Raw genomic sequence first — 15706 nt, forward strand, 5'->3', positions numbered from 1 at the left:
TAGACCCCCTTCAGTAACTGTGCTGGCCTTTGCTTACCTGGCCACGTACTGACACGTTCCTTATATCCTAATGCTCTGTCCCTCCTCCCTCTGCATGGTTATCACACGAGGAAACAGATATTGCACCCATGCAGCGGTCCCTCACCAGGAAGAAGAGGGCAACAGAGCTCAGGCCCTGCCTGAAGATGGTCTATAACAAAAGGACACAAATATTAAAATAAATAAATAAATAAATCCTGGTATCAAACCTGGGTAGGACTTACCTGAAAGACCTAGTGGCAACTGCTCGCTGCCCTTGAATGCACATGAGAGGCAGCCGTGCCTGAGCTAAGAGCCTCCTATGACCGCAAGGGACCTGTGTAATGACAAGCACACCTTCCTGCTGCCGTCTGCTCACCTCTGGAGAGGTGAGAAAAGGGAAGGAAGGAGGCAGGACCCCACTGCCTTATCCCCACTGTGCTGCCCAGGACAGCCCCCCTCCGGCAGGGCCGGACCCCAGCTGGGCTCGGCCGCTTGTCCCCACCAGCACAGCTCCAGGTGCCCAAAACGCAAGCAGAGACTCACAAAGCACACGGCTCCACGCTAGCTCTTGCACATGGATGTGTATTTTAATAAAAATAATTCTGTCAATATACAGCAGAACGTTGATTTCTTTACCATATTTCCAGTATATTTTCATAGGCTTTTTTTTTTTTTTCTCAGTTAAAATCCCCCCTCCCCCTTTGAAGTTTTCATGCGAAGCATCAGATAACTTAATTCACAAATACTAAGCTTAGACTGAACCAATGTGCACAATTTGTGTAATGTCCATTTAGCTGATGGTGTACCAACGAGGAGGAAAACCCCCCTCAAAAGGCGATGAAAAGTCTGGAGCGGCAGAGGGAGATCTGCTCTGTCGCAGCCCAATTGCGGCTTTTCGTCCAGGGCTGATGGGAAGCCTGCACAGACCTCGTTCCCCACGCTCCAGCTGAGCATTTCATACCTGAGTTTTGAGCAACCAGCAGAAGAGAGTTAACTGTGTCACGGGCAGGTCCTTGGGCTTGCACCGCTGAATGGCCTGGATCGTGTGCAGGAGCTTCGGGTGCCGGCAGCCTCCTCCTGCCCCCCTGGCTGGAGAGCCACAAAGAGTGCGCACAGGTGGGACCGAGAGAGAAAATCCCAATCGAATGCCTGTGCGGAGTACTTAGTCTGAAAAAGTCACCACACTTCTATGTTTAAAATTTTCTGAAAAATCCTGATTATCCCCAGAGCCGCTGTTGCTTCTCCTTCTCAATGCCTGAACCTCTGAGAAGCCCGGCATGCAGGAGCCCCCCGTGCTTCTTCAGAGAGGAAGGAAGCAGCTAAAGCCCTCCTGAGCAGAGGGGTGTGGATAGCAGAGCACGTTCCTGGACACAAGTGGAGCGAGCAGAGAAAAGGTGTCTGCCTAGGCAGGGCAAGTTCACCAAGGAGCATGACCTCCAGGAACGTTTCTGCAGGACCGTGAGTGTAAAAACCCCACACAGGGCCCTTCTTCTTGTGAGCTGGAAATGGTTATGCTTCCCTCCTGGAAATAAAATGGTTGTCAGGAAGATAAGGGGCAGGCGCTCTTCAAGCCTGGAGGAGCTCTCGGTTTGTTGGGCATCGCTACAGCTCAAAGCTGCAGGCTCTGAATACCGTGTGTGGGATGCAGGGAGAGTGACAGACACGCAACATTCACTCACCCACCACCTCTTTTTGCAGGGAGGGATAGTGGAGAGCAGTCGGTGCTTCCTCTGGAGGAGGCCTCCAGGCTCTCAGCTGCTCCCTTTTCCCCCAATGTGCTGTAACTCCCCACTTCCCCCCACACCCCCTCCACCAACACTTCCTCCAGCTCTGTGACCTACGCAGCCGGTGGGGCACTGCTCACAAAGTTTTGGCTCTCAGAGCAGCAGAAGGGTCTCAGCAGCACACAGCACGTGTCCACTCCCTCCCTCACACCCTTCTGCAGAAGCAGCTAGGGACAGAGATGTGCCAACACCAGCTTTCTCTAGGACACTACGCCCCTCAGGATCCACCACTGAAGCTGCTCTTAACTTGGGCACGGTTTTAAGGAAATTGCTCCTCCTGCAAATGGGACACCAGGGCAGACCACGACCACCTTTTCAGGAACAGGTTCCTTCTCCCATCAACGCTGGGCGGTCTCTCCCAGGTGAGGCTGTCCCAGTCCTCTATACACAACTACACCAGATAACAAAGGTGCTACGGGTCAACTCTACCTCTCAGGAGGGAACTGCTGGTCTGAAACTGGCCTTGGCTGGCCCCAAAAAGCTTCAGGACAGCCGTGAGCAGCTCCATGAGGCTTCACGGTGTGCAGGATCATGAGGGACCTCTCCACCTGCTGCCCCACGGAGACTGCACACTGCTGCTCCATGGAAAGAACCTCCCAGCAGTGTTTTGTGCACTCATGGCATTCACACGTGGTTATACGGCCTGGCCACCACAGCCAGCCTTCTCAGTCACCCCCTTGGTGGCAGAGGGAACTCTGAAAGTTGTGTCTAAGCAATGTGTTACACGGGTATTAAGAGAGGTATCAAAGCACAGCAGCATTGCAGCAATCCAACAAGGTTTGCTCTGCTGGACAAGGAGATAATTCGTTGTGCCTGATGCCTAACGAGGAAAATGATCAGTTCCATCCCCACAGTTAGTGAACCCAGCTCTCCTTGCTCCAGTTGTTCAAGGGAGTTTTCAAGAACAAAGCTTTCTCAAGAATGATAAGGATGTCTTCATAAGACTGTGACACATCAGGGCACGGCCTGAGGTCAGGCAGAGATGTCACTGTTAAAACAAAAATAAACAAAAACTCCCAGAAGGAATAACCAGGCAGATGGGAAAAACCTAAGTGCACACAACCACAAGATGCAATACTCCCGGGCCAATTTTCCATGCCAAAGACGGCATCGCCTGGTGTCCAGATCAGCAGCAGCACAGTGAGCACAACCAGGAGGTTGGAAATAGCACCACGTATCCCAAAGCAGTGAGCTGGAGTGCTGGCACACACAGAGGGGCTGGAGGGGAGGGAGAGCAGCCACAGGACAGCCGCCCCCCTCTAGCTGGATGCTGCGTACCCAGTGGTTCATTCTGGAAGTCCCTCTCCATTCTGCTGGCCACATGCAGTGGCTCAGTTCCTAACCAGACCCCAAAAGAACAGCAGAAGTGCTACGGGCAGTCCAACTCCAGGCTGAAGGGAGCACCGAACACTGCAGGTATCACCTTGATGTTAACACAGGTGGGAGAATACTGTGAATTTGAGAAGCAAAGGGGCAAGAAGGGAGATCTGGTAGCAGTAACAAGTTTTCCCACAAGAAGCTGGCCCTAAGAGCACATCTCAGGATGCGCAGGGGACAGAGCGCTGCTCTCCCTGCCCACAGGAGAGCTCACTGAACCCTGTAAGCGCTGAGTTCCCAGGACACTGTTCTCAAAGGCAAGACTTTGGTCTCAAAAACAAAGCTCATGATGTGCAGGGCTGCAGTTCAGCACCCATGGAAAGCAGATTTTCACTTGGTCACTGTGAAGTTATTCTTCCGAAAGGCTCTTGTCTGCCAGCCCACAGGCTGTAGCTGTGGTGGTGACTCTGCACTGACCAGCTGAGACATGAGGTTCTCTGAGTGTGCAGAGATGGCAGAGTTGGAAAAGTTGTTCGAGCTGCAGCATTTCACGTGCCCTGGGAAGGAAACCACAGCTAGAAAGCCTCTCCTGTGGCTGCATGGATAGAAATGTTTCCTGAACTGTGAGTAGCCCGTGGCTGTAGTCTGGAAACCTCTCTTCTAGGATCTGAAGGCAGCTCAGCAGAGCAAGCTACACGGCAACCTCATGTGGTGAAGGTCCTGCATCCGATGCCATCAGCATCATAACACAGGGGCACAGCTGAGACCTTGTCAGCCTCACCAAGAAATGGGAAAGCAGCAGTTTCTCCGAGCAGCTACACATTTGTGTGGCCTTACTGAAGGCCTCTTGAGAGAAGTGACGCTGTGAGGGACTGCCCAAATAAAGCACAGCCTCAGCTGGGGTGCTCTTAAGGCCTCTCTCACTTATTCACCTGTTTCTGAGCAAAACATGGAGGCACTTGAAATAAATCCCAAACTCCTTTTATAAAATTAACTTTTAAACTGCATGAAGCCTCTGGTTATACTGTATGCGTGCTCAAAGTTAAAGACCTTAATTCACTTTAGTTCTGTTCCTTTTTTTAAAATGACTGCGACAATTCAAATCAATCTCACCGATATCATAGCAAGGTTCCAAAATATAAATCATCAAGGAATAGCCAGGAAAACTCAAAGACCAGGAGGCTTTTAAAAATAACCCAGGAAAACCAAATCAGAAATCTCACCTAGGAAACAATGGTAGGTTTGAGCCTACACCTACACGTTCCCCAACACTGCATACACATTCATCTTGCCCACAGTGATTCATAATCACAGTAGTCAGAACCTAAGCACAACAAGCAGAATCCACTAGTGACGCTGCAAGAAAACCTGAAACCAAAAACCAAATAACAAAACACGTCATAGCAGAAAAGCCTCTGAACTTCCCAAAAAACAGAAGCAGGACTCCGGATGCAAGAGCTCACCAGAAGCTGGCCGCAGCAACGTGTGTTGGTTACAGTTGTGAGGCCAATTAAAAATTGGATCAAGTAGAAAGGGGAAAAACAACTCAACCTAGCACTGCTGCTTTGAGTGCAAGAAGTGAAAAGCATCGCTGCTCTCCAGACTGCAGGGACCTACTGCCACTATACAATGCACAGCATCAGTGGCAGAAAGAGTGACTCAGCCCTGCTACATGCAATTAACATAATTAAGAATGTGGCCTCTCAGCACTAACCTTCACACAGCAGCAGGATGGTTTCTACCACTGGAACAGTCTCCATGAAAAGCCAGGAAGACCACCTCATCACATTTCTCTTGGCACCAGAATAAGCAGGTATTTCGGAGCATCTCTTGGTTCTTTGTAGTGAAAGGGGATAGAAAATGAAAAAATGCTCTAGGAGTCAGCACAGCTTTGCTGAGAGACCAAGGGAGACGTTAATGTGATACACAACAAAGAGACTTTGCTTAAATGGAACCACAAATTACAACAAAAAGAAGGAACGGAAAACTCAGAGAGATAAAGACGGCCTCATTAGCATAAATTAAAGGAAGTCTGACTACAGCCAGACAGCAACAAGTTAAATGATAACCAACAGCACAGGAAACAGCCAAATGTGAAAGGCAAAGCCACTTAAGTGCAGTTTATGCAACCTCAGTACCCACAATCAGCCTGCCAGTGTGCCCTAAGCCTGGGTCTGAGAAATGGAGAGCCTGCAGAAGAATCTCTCACTGGGACAAGTTCACTGCCTCAGTTTCAGCAACAGCACTGGGGCACGACGGGCTGGGTGAGGCACCACGCGCAGGTTGAGCATCCAGCACTCCAGGAAGGAAGCCTGCCCACTGAGTTAAGTGTCTGAGCAACTGAAGCAACGTAAGGACTGTAGGTTGGGATAATATCCATCATGAGCTGACTAGGAAAGGTGAAAATAAATTGGTAAGTTTTCAGGCACATGAGCTCTTCTGAATTTAAACAGAAGCCCCTGATTTCCACGTTGAATTATTTTGCTTGCTACCTACTTCTACTTACTTAGAAGTATGGCTTCAGTTCTCAAGAGTTCCCTCAAGCTTTTTTTCAATGAGTTGATCTAATAAAAATATATCCCCCATCTACAAATGTCACGTTACCTGTTTTTGTAGACCACCATGGCACTAGCACTGCCTCTACACACTGTATACCTTCACCAAAAGGTAGTGACAGGCATTTCCAGCCACTCCAACACCACCTGCACATACACAGCCACAACCATTTGTCCTCAGCACTGCCACAACCAGTCTTACTCTGCATGCTTGCCCTCCTGCTCTGCCTTGATTTCAAACTTTGCGTTCCAGCTGTAAATCAAGTCTGCAAATGCAGCAAAAGTTTAATAAGCTCCAGGCTACAGCACTGAGTTCACACACAATCTTTCTTTCTTAGATGCTCTCTTGCTGCTTGAAGCTCTGGCACGGGCTAACTACCATTTTAAGGGCAAACCTCAACACAATCTATTTATTTTACTTTGAGCCTTCCAGAAAAATAAAATAAAATCAAGAACAGCAGTAAAATACATGTTGGGTACGAGCTCCCCTGGGCTCTTGTCACAGCTACAAACCTTAAATTCATTTGGTGCAGAATCACAATTCCTCCTGTGCAGCCAGAGTGGAACAGAAGCCTCCTGATGGTATACACTAGAGGAGGATGCAAAGCCTGCATCCTGCTACACAGCCTCACCAGCTCAAACTACACGCTCAGAAACATTTACAGGCTGATGGTTTGAATTCCAAAAGCTTAGGACTTGAGTCCCTGGACCACAGCAGTCATTACCATGTCCATCCTACCTGGAGGTTACTCACCCACAGATCCTTGCTGGTCACTTTTGGACTTGAAACTAAAATCATTTTCGTAACAATCCTCCAAAGAAACATTGCTGCTCCTGTCTTAACGTCTCAGACCATACAAACCTAGCCCTGGCGCTAACCCACAACCTGGTCTGGGCATTTGAAGCTTGCAGGATGAGCACAGTTCAACTTAGTGTTCTTAAGACTCTTCTAAAATTTAGCGATTCTTGTTTAGATCAGTGTTATGGGGGATCAGTAAACACTATTTTATTGAGTCTTGGTGACAGAGCCCTCCTGTATGGAAAAAAATGGGGATTTGTGATATAACACACAAGCCAACAGCCCAACTGAGCAGCAACCACAACTTTTTCTTACTATGATCTACTTCTACCAGTACACTGGTAGATGATTCCGTATTAGTCAGTCCTGTCCCCCTAGCCACTGTGAGAGATAGATTTACCCACTTCTTGGGGACGAGAGATGCTTCTACACTGCAGCAACTAACACAGGCAATGTCAAGTCTTCTACTCTTCTCACTCACAAAGACAAGCACTTGAGAGCCCTGTGCTCTTACAGAGGCATATACCAGTAAAAACCAAGCTCCTCCAATTCCCGTCATTACCACCTGACGGGACATACCTCACCAGGTCTCCTGCGGGGATGTATGATGTGTATGGCTGGGCCCAAGTCTCTGGGCAATAAATACATCAATGACTTTGTGGAGGTGGAAGAGACCTTTTTAATAAACAGGATTCAAATAAAATTAAAAAAGAAAAATCCCTCTGAACTGCCACTGTGAGAAGAGTTCAGGTAACTAGCACAGAAGATGATGCTGCATGTGCACAGATGGAGGGAGGAGGGAAGAAAAGAACAAGCTGTCACCAACTTCATGAGCTTCCTCTGTAAATCAGCAGAAACCAGCTCAGCAAAACTCTCCAGATAAAATACTGGTGGATCCATGAGAAACAATCAAAATATAGAGAAATCCCTACGTTGGAAGGCGCTACGTTAGAATAACCAGCAAAATACTGAGCGCCGCCAGAGCCGCAGCAATGGCAGGGAGACAAGAAAGATCTGCCAGTCACTCCTGGGGGCAGGAATGGCCACGTAGTGAGGGACTAACTCAATCCTTTCACAGGCAGTGTGTGTGTGCTAGAGGGGGTGTTGGTGGCAGGGACGTCAGGCTATAGACGAGGTGGTGCTGTAGTGGCAGCAACGGAGGGTGAAGGGCAGCACTCAACGATGTCAACTCCATCTTGCTCTGGTGGCTAGTGCAAATAGTCGTCTACTCTGGCAAAGGAACAGGAGCCCAAGCCCACGCGAGCCATGAGCCGCAAACACTCCGAGGCCTGGCCCAGGGCAAGCATCAGTGGGGGCTGCTTTGGCAGGTTCTGAGATTCTGTGGGGGCAAAAAGAGAAATCCGTTTAGAAGAGGCATCCTAACTGCACGCTGGCTCACCTGCACTCAGGTCCCCCTATGTCCCAGCTGAACACCGAGCCGAGCAAACCTGGCAGAAGACGGTAGCTCTGGCAAGAAGGTACTGCTGAGGAATGCTGGCTCTGCACCACCGCTCCTGTGCATACCCCACAGGCCTGCCCATGCATGACACGTCCCACCTTGGGGACACAGCTCAAAAGGGCCTTTTAGAAAGTGCTGCTTTTCAGAAAGTGCTGCTTTCTAAAGGTGACCACTGCAAGAAAAAGGCAGCGTAGCTCCTGCTGCCTCAGTGCCTGCCAAAAAACCCTCAAAGCCTAAGAGATCAGAGCACAGAAAAATAAGGAAAGGCAGAAGTTAGCCCGAAGGAAGAGGCAACTGCTCCCCCTCCCACTTGTGCAAGTCCACACAGTAATGTAGAAAAAAAGGCTGATACACACTCAGTCACTGGTCACCACCTCTTTTCAACATCATGTTTGCTAGGTCTGCGTCAGGGAACCCAGAGCTGCTCTAGTCAAGGTACGTGTCTTGTGAGCTGTGTGACGAAGCACTTCCAGACACCATCTTTCACTTCTCACTGCTGACATCCCTCAGCAACTTCTGTAGGCTTCTCAAGCAGTGGGCAAACAGTGGCTGGAGCTCAGCCATTGTGCTGAACACCTGGCCACGCTGACCGTCAGGGGAAGGGACTCTTCTGAATTGTAGAACTTCTGTTCCTTTACTCAGACAAAACAAGAGTTTGCTCATCAATTTGTTCCTTCCCCCAGAAGATAAGTTCTAAATCTCCTTTTGGGGCACTAAATGTCAGGTGCACAGACCCAATAGGGGTCTGGAGTCTGCATAGGAGCCAGTCTCCTCTCTGTCTCAGAGAGGCTGTCCGGTGGACTGCATGTGGTCAGCTGGACTGATCTAACCAAGACAGAAGAGCATCCTCTGAAATTATCTGAGCAATGGCACAGCACGTGCAGGATTCAGTGACAGGATCAAGGGGCCTGCCTAGAGTGAAACAATCCCTTTCTTGCAGACTGGTGGCAGGTTATAACCTTATTATCCCTATACTCATTATTCCAGCAGGGGAGCAAAACTCATCAGAAAAAGGGGAGCTGTCTTGATAGCTGTAGAAAACCAACCTATAACCTACGGACCCTGCATAGAGCAGGTCTTCACCAGTAGGACAGCCCTGATTCCAACACCAGACACCAGGCTCTCTGGGCTCCAACAAGCACACCACATGATGGGAACATGCAGAGGCATATGCTTGTAGGGAAGACAAACCCTGGCTGCATTTAACTGTGAGTATTCACCATGGCCTCAAAGCTAAGAGGAATTTATGGCCCTCTATGCTTTAAAGCCAACACTATGGGAACCTGCTTTGCTTACAAGCTGCTGCAACAGAGTAACTGCATTCCCTACCAGAAAGCAGCTTGATGCCAGATCAAAATTCTGGCAAACAGAATATTCTCTGAACAGAAGGTTCTCCCAGACAACATGGAAAACAGCCTTGCTAACATCAGCAAACTGATTCAGGTGGGTTCAGAGCAAGAAGGAAGAGGGGCAGGGAAACACATCAGACTGATATTGGCTTCTTCAGAAAGCTGGTGAGGAAAATCCTTAAGAGAATTCTCAGAAGCAGCACTGAGGAAGATCCAAGGGAGCCAAATAAAGATCAGATCAGAGGCATCCATTTTATGCAGGCTTCACTCCTACCTCCCTTCCTGTAACCCTTCCCTTTCAGCAACAGAAAGAGAGGCAAAGGCTAAAGATAAGTACTTCCAAACTTTCCCTGACACTCACAGGCTGCCTGCCACAGGACAGTGCCCGAGAACAGGTATGTCCAGTGGGTAGCACTCACATAGGAACCAGGCCTTACCCAATATAGCACTATTAAGAGCAGCACAAACAGGTTCCCTCTGGATTGGGTCCAGCTGTTGACCAACAGGGCAGTTCCAAGGGTCTGAGTAAGCTAACAAGCTAAATGCGTCCTGTGTGAGAGAACAGAAAGGCACAGTAAGTTCATGCATGGCTGCAAATACACAGGAATGCCACCAAGTCTGTCAGCCAGGGCACCTCCTGCCATCGCCAATGTGACAGGTGCCTACCTCCTGAGAAAAAAAACGGCCCTTTTCTTCTTGGCAACAAGGGACCACACTGGGCCATCAAGATAGCAGACTAGAGGGTGCTGTCTCCACCTGGCAGGGGAGCCAGCACAGGAAGGCAGACAGAGTGCCACCTAGAGAGAAGAGCATGCAGTTGCCCCTAGAAGGCAGGCAGGAGCTTTATTTCCTCTCTCCTGTGCTGAGAACTGGGTCTACATGCTCTATGCTCACTGAGTTTCATCCTCTGATCCCCAAGCAGGCCCCCTCTTCCTCTCCAGGTGCAGATGTGGTGGCCACCCAGAGCTCTGCAAGAAAACCCACAGCTCCAGTCCTGGCCCAGAAAACTGCAGTGGGGCAGCATAAAGCCCAGGCTTACCTGAAGCATCTTTTTGTGCATTGTGTTCTTGCCATATTCTCTGCAAAGCTGCTCACTCAGCATCTGCAGCTCCCGCCCAAACTGGATCATTCGCTCCGTAGCAGCATGGTTCCCTCCGCAGAGCTGCCTCTGGGAGCAGCTGTCTTCTAGGGGAAAGGCAGGGGAGAAGGAACAATTGTCACTCATTCTACACCATTGCTCACCATGTGTCATGTAACCCTTTCTTAGCCACGAACTCCTTTCCCTTCTTTTCTTCCCAATACTAGGTGGCCACAAGGCCCACTATAGCTGGAGGAATTCCCACTTTCAGAGGTAGTGTAGCTCATTTATCCTCTCTTTCCTGGCTGAAGCACCCACAAACAAGATAGTTACAGCTGACCATACTGTGCTGAGGACACTTTGCAGCTGGGAATCAGACAGCCTTCCACAGCTCGGTTCATTTCCTCAGCTGGTAGAAGTGCCAGGACTTTTCTGAGCTGGAATTCGTGATCAGTGCTGAACAAACCTTTGAATCCTATTGCTTTCCCTGGTCCACAACATCATCAGCACTGCTGTGTGATTATGAAAAGTCAAACCTAGTTTCAGTTCCAAGACAGATTAATTTTCCTTGTGAAATAGGTATATTGAGAACTTCATTCACTGGGAAAGAAACCCAAAAGTACACATTTTTCCCCCACAATCCAATCACAACTTTAACTCTTGATACTGGCTCTTTCTATTTCCCATTACCCCTCCTGCCTGAGGCCCTACCCATGCTGGATTCATCCGTCTGCAGGATCTCTTCATGTTTGTAGGTGCCGTTCATTATCCTGGTGGATGAATTTTCCAGGACTCCATTGGGGTAGTGCTCGGCCTCCATTTCCATCTCGCTGTCACTGAGGTGAAAGGAAGAAAGAAAGGCCAGATGTCTAAATTAGGGAAGAAATGAAGAGCTCAGATGACAAATGATGCCCAGCAATGGCCAGGAAACCAGGATAGGTGTCAGTTAAACTCCAGGAAGCAAGATGGTTTAATTCAGTGTAGCAAAAATTGTTTCTAGCTTCTGAATACAACTTATGAAACAGTCTTCTGTTCTGCTTGTGCTTGTCATAATTCCAGGTGCAGAGCGCTCATCACTTTCACTGCAAGAAGCAGTTACCTCTGGACACTGAACAGCAGCCAGACAACAGAGAACGTACCAAACAGGAGGAAAATCTTAGCTGTGTTAAGCCATCATCCCTTCTGACAAGTGCAGTACAGAAAACACATGGGCTTTAGGTTTAAATGTTCAAGACAGCAGTCTGAATAAGACTGTTGATTAACTCAGAAAAATGAAATGATGAGAAAATCATGATGGCCTTTTTTTTTTTTTTTTTGCTGAAAATTGCTCGGCACAGTACTCAAGACAAATGCCAGCTGCAATTAGCAAGGAATTCTATTAATCACAGTGATATTCTTCTGCTCCAAAAGGGCCACAGACAGCCCTGTAACACCAACCTGCAAAGTGAGCCCAAAGGAAGCTCAGTTCTCACTGCTGTTCAATATACTCCACATCCCAGTAAATGCAGCAGTAGCTACACCCTGCTCTCCTGGATTGCCTACAGCTTCTCAGAGAAGTGAAGCTTTATAAGTCTGGCCTGCTGTCACAAGTGTGAAACAAATTGTTTTTGATTCAGGGGCATATCTCAAAGGACAACAAATTGGGCAACAGGTAGAGGTAGACCAAGAAAAATACTCGAGGGCAGCATAACAACCCAGTAATCACTTGGGCTGCTGCCTCACCTACAAAAGGGCAGGCAAGCTTCGTATCAAGGGTAATTCACTGGCTGAGGCAGCTGAACCAAAGAAAGGCCCAATGGGAGAGCTTCTATGCAAACTATCACGTTGGGCTCTGGTGGCATCAAGTTTAATGGGACAGATTGATGTTTAAAACAAGACCATTCTTATATTCCTCATGAGATAAGCCTCCAAACCTGAGCTAGAACAGGGAACTGGGACAGGCTTATGTCTGCTGGGAACAGTAGTGACCTTGCAGATGAGAAGAGTTCCTCTGTTTTTTAAAAGAGCAGGGCAGATGCTCTTCTGGCTCTTCAGAAAGAACACTGAGCCCTCTCCCACCGTCTCACCCTCCACAGGGATCTATAAAGAAAAAAATATACCTGGTTTCTTGGTTACTTGTACTACTGTGCTGCTGAGATTTGGTAGAATCTGTAGAATTGGACTCCGAGTAGTTCACAGATGAGGGGGAGGAGGAGGAAGAAGATGAAGATGATGAACTCAGTGTTGGGTATTTACTGTGGCTCTGTTTGCTCTTTGTGGACATGACTCCATTGCTACAGGTTGGACTATCTGCTCCTGAAAGTTAAGAAGGAAGAGAGAAATGAGACCAGACTGACAATGACACTCCCTTGTGAAGTTAACCATTAGTAAGAGAGGCAGATCCCAAATGAAGGAAGCAAAGTAAGACTGAAGATACAGATCTCTGACTCTGTTCAGAGAAACATACCTAGCACTTCTCACGACATGATATAGGAAAGCAAAGATATTGGCTTGGGAAGGTGCATGACAGCTTTGAGGAATTCAAGTGATTGTCTTCCTTTCCCTTAAACATTTGCATGTTCACAATTTCTTACATGCAGCAGTGGGAACACCAAAACAAAACATATACAAAAAGTATAGATGGCTGTGAGCAGCTCAGGACTCAGTGAAGCAGCTCAAACTGTTTTCATGGGCTCTGCTCCCTGGCCCGCTCACCTTCTAAGCCATAGCCAATAATTACCTAGAAAATATGTCTCAGGGTGTCCTGGTTTACCTTGTTCTTTCTTCTAATCCTAAAGCTTAATTTCCCAAACTACAAAAAGTTGATGTTTCTGAGAGCAATTTTTGCAGGCACAGAACTGTTTCCTTCTTACGTGTTAAGAGATTCCAGGGTACAGACCATGGGAGGAGAAGCACTCATGCAAGGCATCCCCCTCGCCTTTTGCTAAATTGGCTAGAACCGTGTACCTTATGCCCAGTCTGTGTTAATTTTCTGCAGTCTGAAGGGCTCCTGTTGGAAAGCAATTCTTTTGCACACTTCAGGGTACAGGAAATGGGCTTTATTTTCCAGAATCTCCTCTTACAGCTTCGTCTGTAAAACTGAGCCACACGATGGCTCCACTAGAAGGCCACCTTTAAAAGCTTTTGTTCTAAAAAGAAAAACGACTCTGCACACAATAGTCTGTGGAAAACAGCTCACGCAAAACCAATTTCTTAACAGTACAGAGACACCTACCAAATCAGTACCTCATCTCAGCTGGTTCTCAGAAAAGAAAAGGAGCATTTCATAGAACAGAAAGCAGTAGGTAAGGCAATATACAGCAGTTCACCTTTAACATTTGTTCTTCTCACCAGAAGACACAGAAAAAGCACTTACCAGTACTATGAACATGTGAGTTGTTTGATCCATGTCTAGGACTTAAGCTGGGGGACCCTGGGTAACTGTCCTGGGATCTGGGGCTGCGTGCACTGAAACAACGTACTTCACTGTCTGTCCCATTCACCATCTCCACAAACTGCCGACACCTGATTTCATAGGAAGGAAGAAGAAGAAAAGGGTGTGTGACAGCCAGGATGTTCTGCATTGATGTTTCCTTAGTTACTGTCTGCAGAAGTCCTAGAAATTGGACAGGAGTTAAACGTCTTGGCTTTGAAAGAGACGTTTTAGACTCTTGCTACCTTTGTATTGTGGGTGCTCTGATAACACTATAGCAGGAAGGAGTTCAGATGCCGCCACTCAGAGCTAATAAACGTTGAGAACCAGATAGAGACAGACGAGCAGTATACCAACAGTCAGCCTCTTTTCAGCCCTACACTTAATAGGAAGTAGGGGAGCACTTGTGTCATTGACAAGATGCTCCACCTTGGCTGGCATCAGCAAAGGCAGATAGGAAAAGAAAAAGCATTTCAGCACCAGTGGGGCCAGTGGTGCAAGTAGGAGTTGCCATAGTATCAGAAGTGAAACACTTCACAGATTCCAAACACAGCACATTCCTTGCTTGGCAGGATAACCCCAGGACTTAGATAATATTGTTCCAGTTAACCAAATGTTCCCACACCTCTCCTGCTCTGGACCCAAGAAAATTCATGTGATGGAAAGCCTGCTGTCAGGACACATGGTGGGATAAAGAGTGTTTTCCTTGTTCCAAAAAGCAAGTTTACTTCTATTGTGCTAAGAAATTATTCCTTTACAGCGTGGTTTCAGCTCCACCATCTCTGCAGGTACTCCAAAATTAGACTGTGTTTTTTTTTAATTCAGGGCAGATACTAAAACTGCCAGCAATAGTCCCCCCACTGCTCCATCAATTTAGAAATTATGGTGTCCAATGGGAAATAGACAGCAAAGGGTAAAAAAATGCAGTATCCACAGCGAGGACAGCTCCTAAGTTAGCTTTACTGGGAACTCTGTCCTTACACATCTCAGGAGGCTGGGAAGAGCAACCCTGTACAGCTGGGAGAACTGGGACACATAAGCACTTTTTCCTTTCGGTCTCTACCCCCGACAGCCTCTTCCATACGTGCAGCTTTCTAGGAATCTTTGCAGTGACCACCATGTGCCGCAGTGTTGCAAGATCTTCACAGATAGCCTTTACTTATCTTGTGGAGGAGTTTCTAGTAGTCAGCAGGACTAAAATTTTACCCACCTCTGCCTGACCTCATAAGGCAAAGCCATACCAGATCTGAGGAGCAACAGAAGGGCTATGTGCTAAGTCCTCTCCCACCTGCTCCCAAAGGGACCTCAGACAGTTAAGAATTCGGACCGAGGTGTGCAGCCTGACTGGGCTGGGCAGCCCCTTTCTTATCTCCTTCAGCTTCACATTTCAGAATTAGGGAGTAGAAAGCTATTCATACTTACTTTAACATGAAGAGCAGGTTGGGGTTATGTTCTAGGAGGCCAGGATAGAGCTGCTGGGTGGCTTCTATAGCCTCTCCCACTCTGCCTGCTAATACTAGCTTCTGTATTCCTGAAAGCAAAAGGAGACCTATTGACACACAGGACAGGCCAACAAGAATGGCCAGCAGAGTTTCCGAGTGAAGTCTCACGTATGGCACACAGCTCCCCGCTACCACCTTGCACAAGGGCTAGGGAGAACTGGGGACCACATTTTATTCATTATGGATTAGGATGAGGAAAAGTCTGTGAAAATGAGGGAGAATATCTGTTAGTAGCTCAGAAACACCTGGAGCATCTGAACGATGAAGTGGGTGTGCTGGGGTGGGGTGCTCTGTGACTTTAGTCCTTTAGTCATGGAGCTACAGAATCCCTTAGTCAGCAGCAATGGAAAAGACAGCAGGACACAACAGCTGGACGGAAGCAAGGAGGCTGCTGGGGAAGTTACAGTTTCAGAGGGGAAACCCCCACATT

General features: G+C 47.9%; 1 protein-coding gene across 2 annotated transcripts in view; it reads right to left on the reverse strand.

Moving 5' to 3' along the window:
• Window positions 1-587: 587 nt before the first annotated feature.
• RANBP10 (RAN binding protein 10) overlaps window positions 588-15706 on the reverse strand; it is a 76686-nt gene continuing 61567 nt past the window's right edge. The window contains exons 8-14 of one of the 2 annotated variants that reach the window (XM_068693616.1): window positions 15197-15305; window positions 13718-13866; window positions 12462-12657; window positions 11074-11198; window positions 10324-10466; window positions 9722-9833; window positions 588-7815 (exon numbers count right to left, since the gene is read on the reverse strand). In XM_068693616.1, coding sequence (XP_068549717.1) covers window positions 7685-7815; window positions 9722-9833; window positions 10324-10466; window positions 11074-11198; window positions 12462-12657; window positions 13718-13866; window positions 15197-15305 — 965 coding nt within the window. In that variant the 3' untranslated portion in view covers window positions 588-7684. Of the gene's footprint in view, window positions 7816-9721; window positions 9834-10323; window positions 10470-11073; window positions 11199-12461; window positions 12658-13717; window positions 13867-15196; window positions 15306-15706 lie in introns of both variants that reach the window. The other variant, XM_068693615.1, reaches the window with a different exon arrangement.

Source organism: Anas acuta, chromosome 10, assembly GCF_963932015.1.
Source record: "Anas acuta chromosome 10, bAnaAcu1.1, whole genome shotgun sequence".
In the NCBI taxonomy this organism is placed as follows: Eukaryota; Metazoa; Chordata; class Aves; order Anseriformes; family Anatidae; genus Anas; species Anas acuta.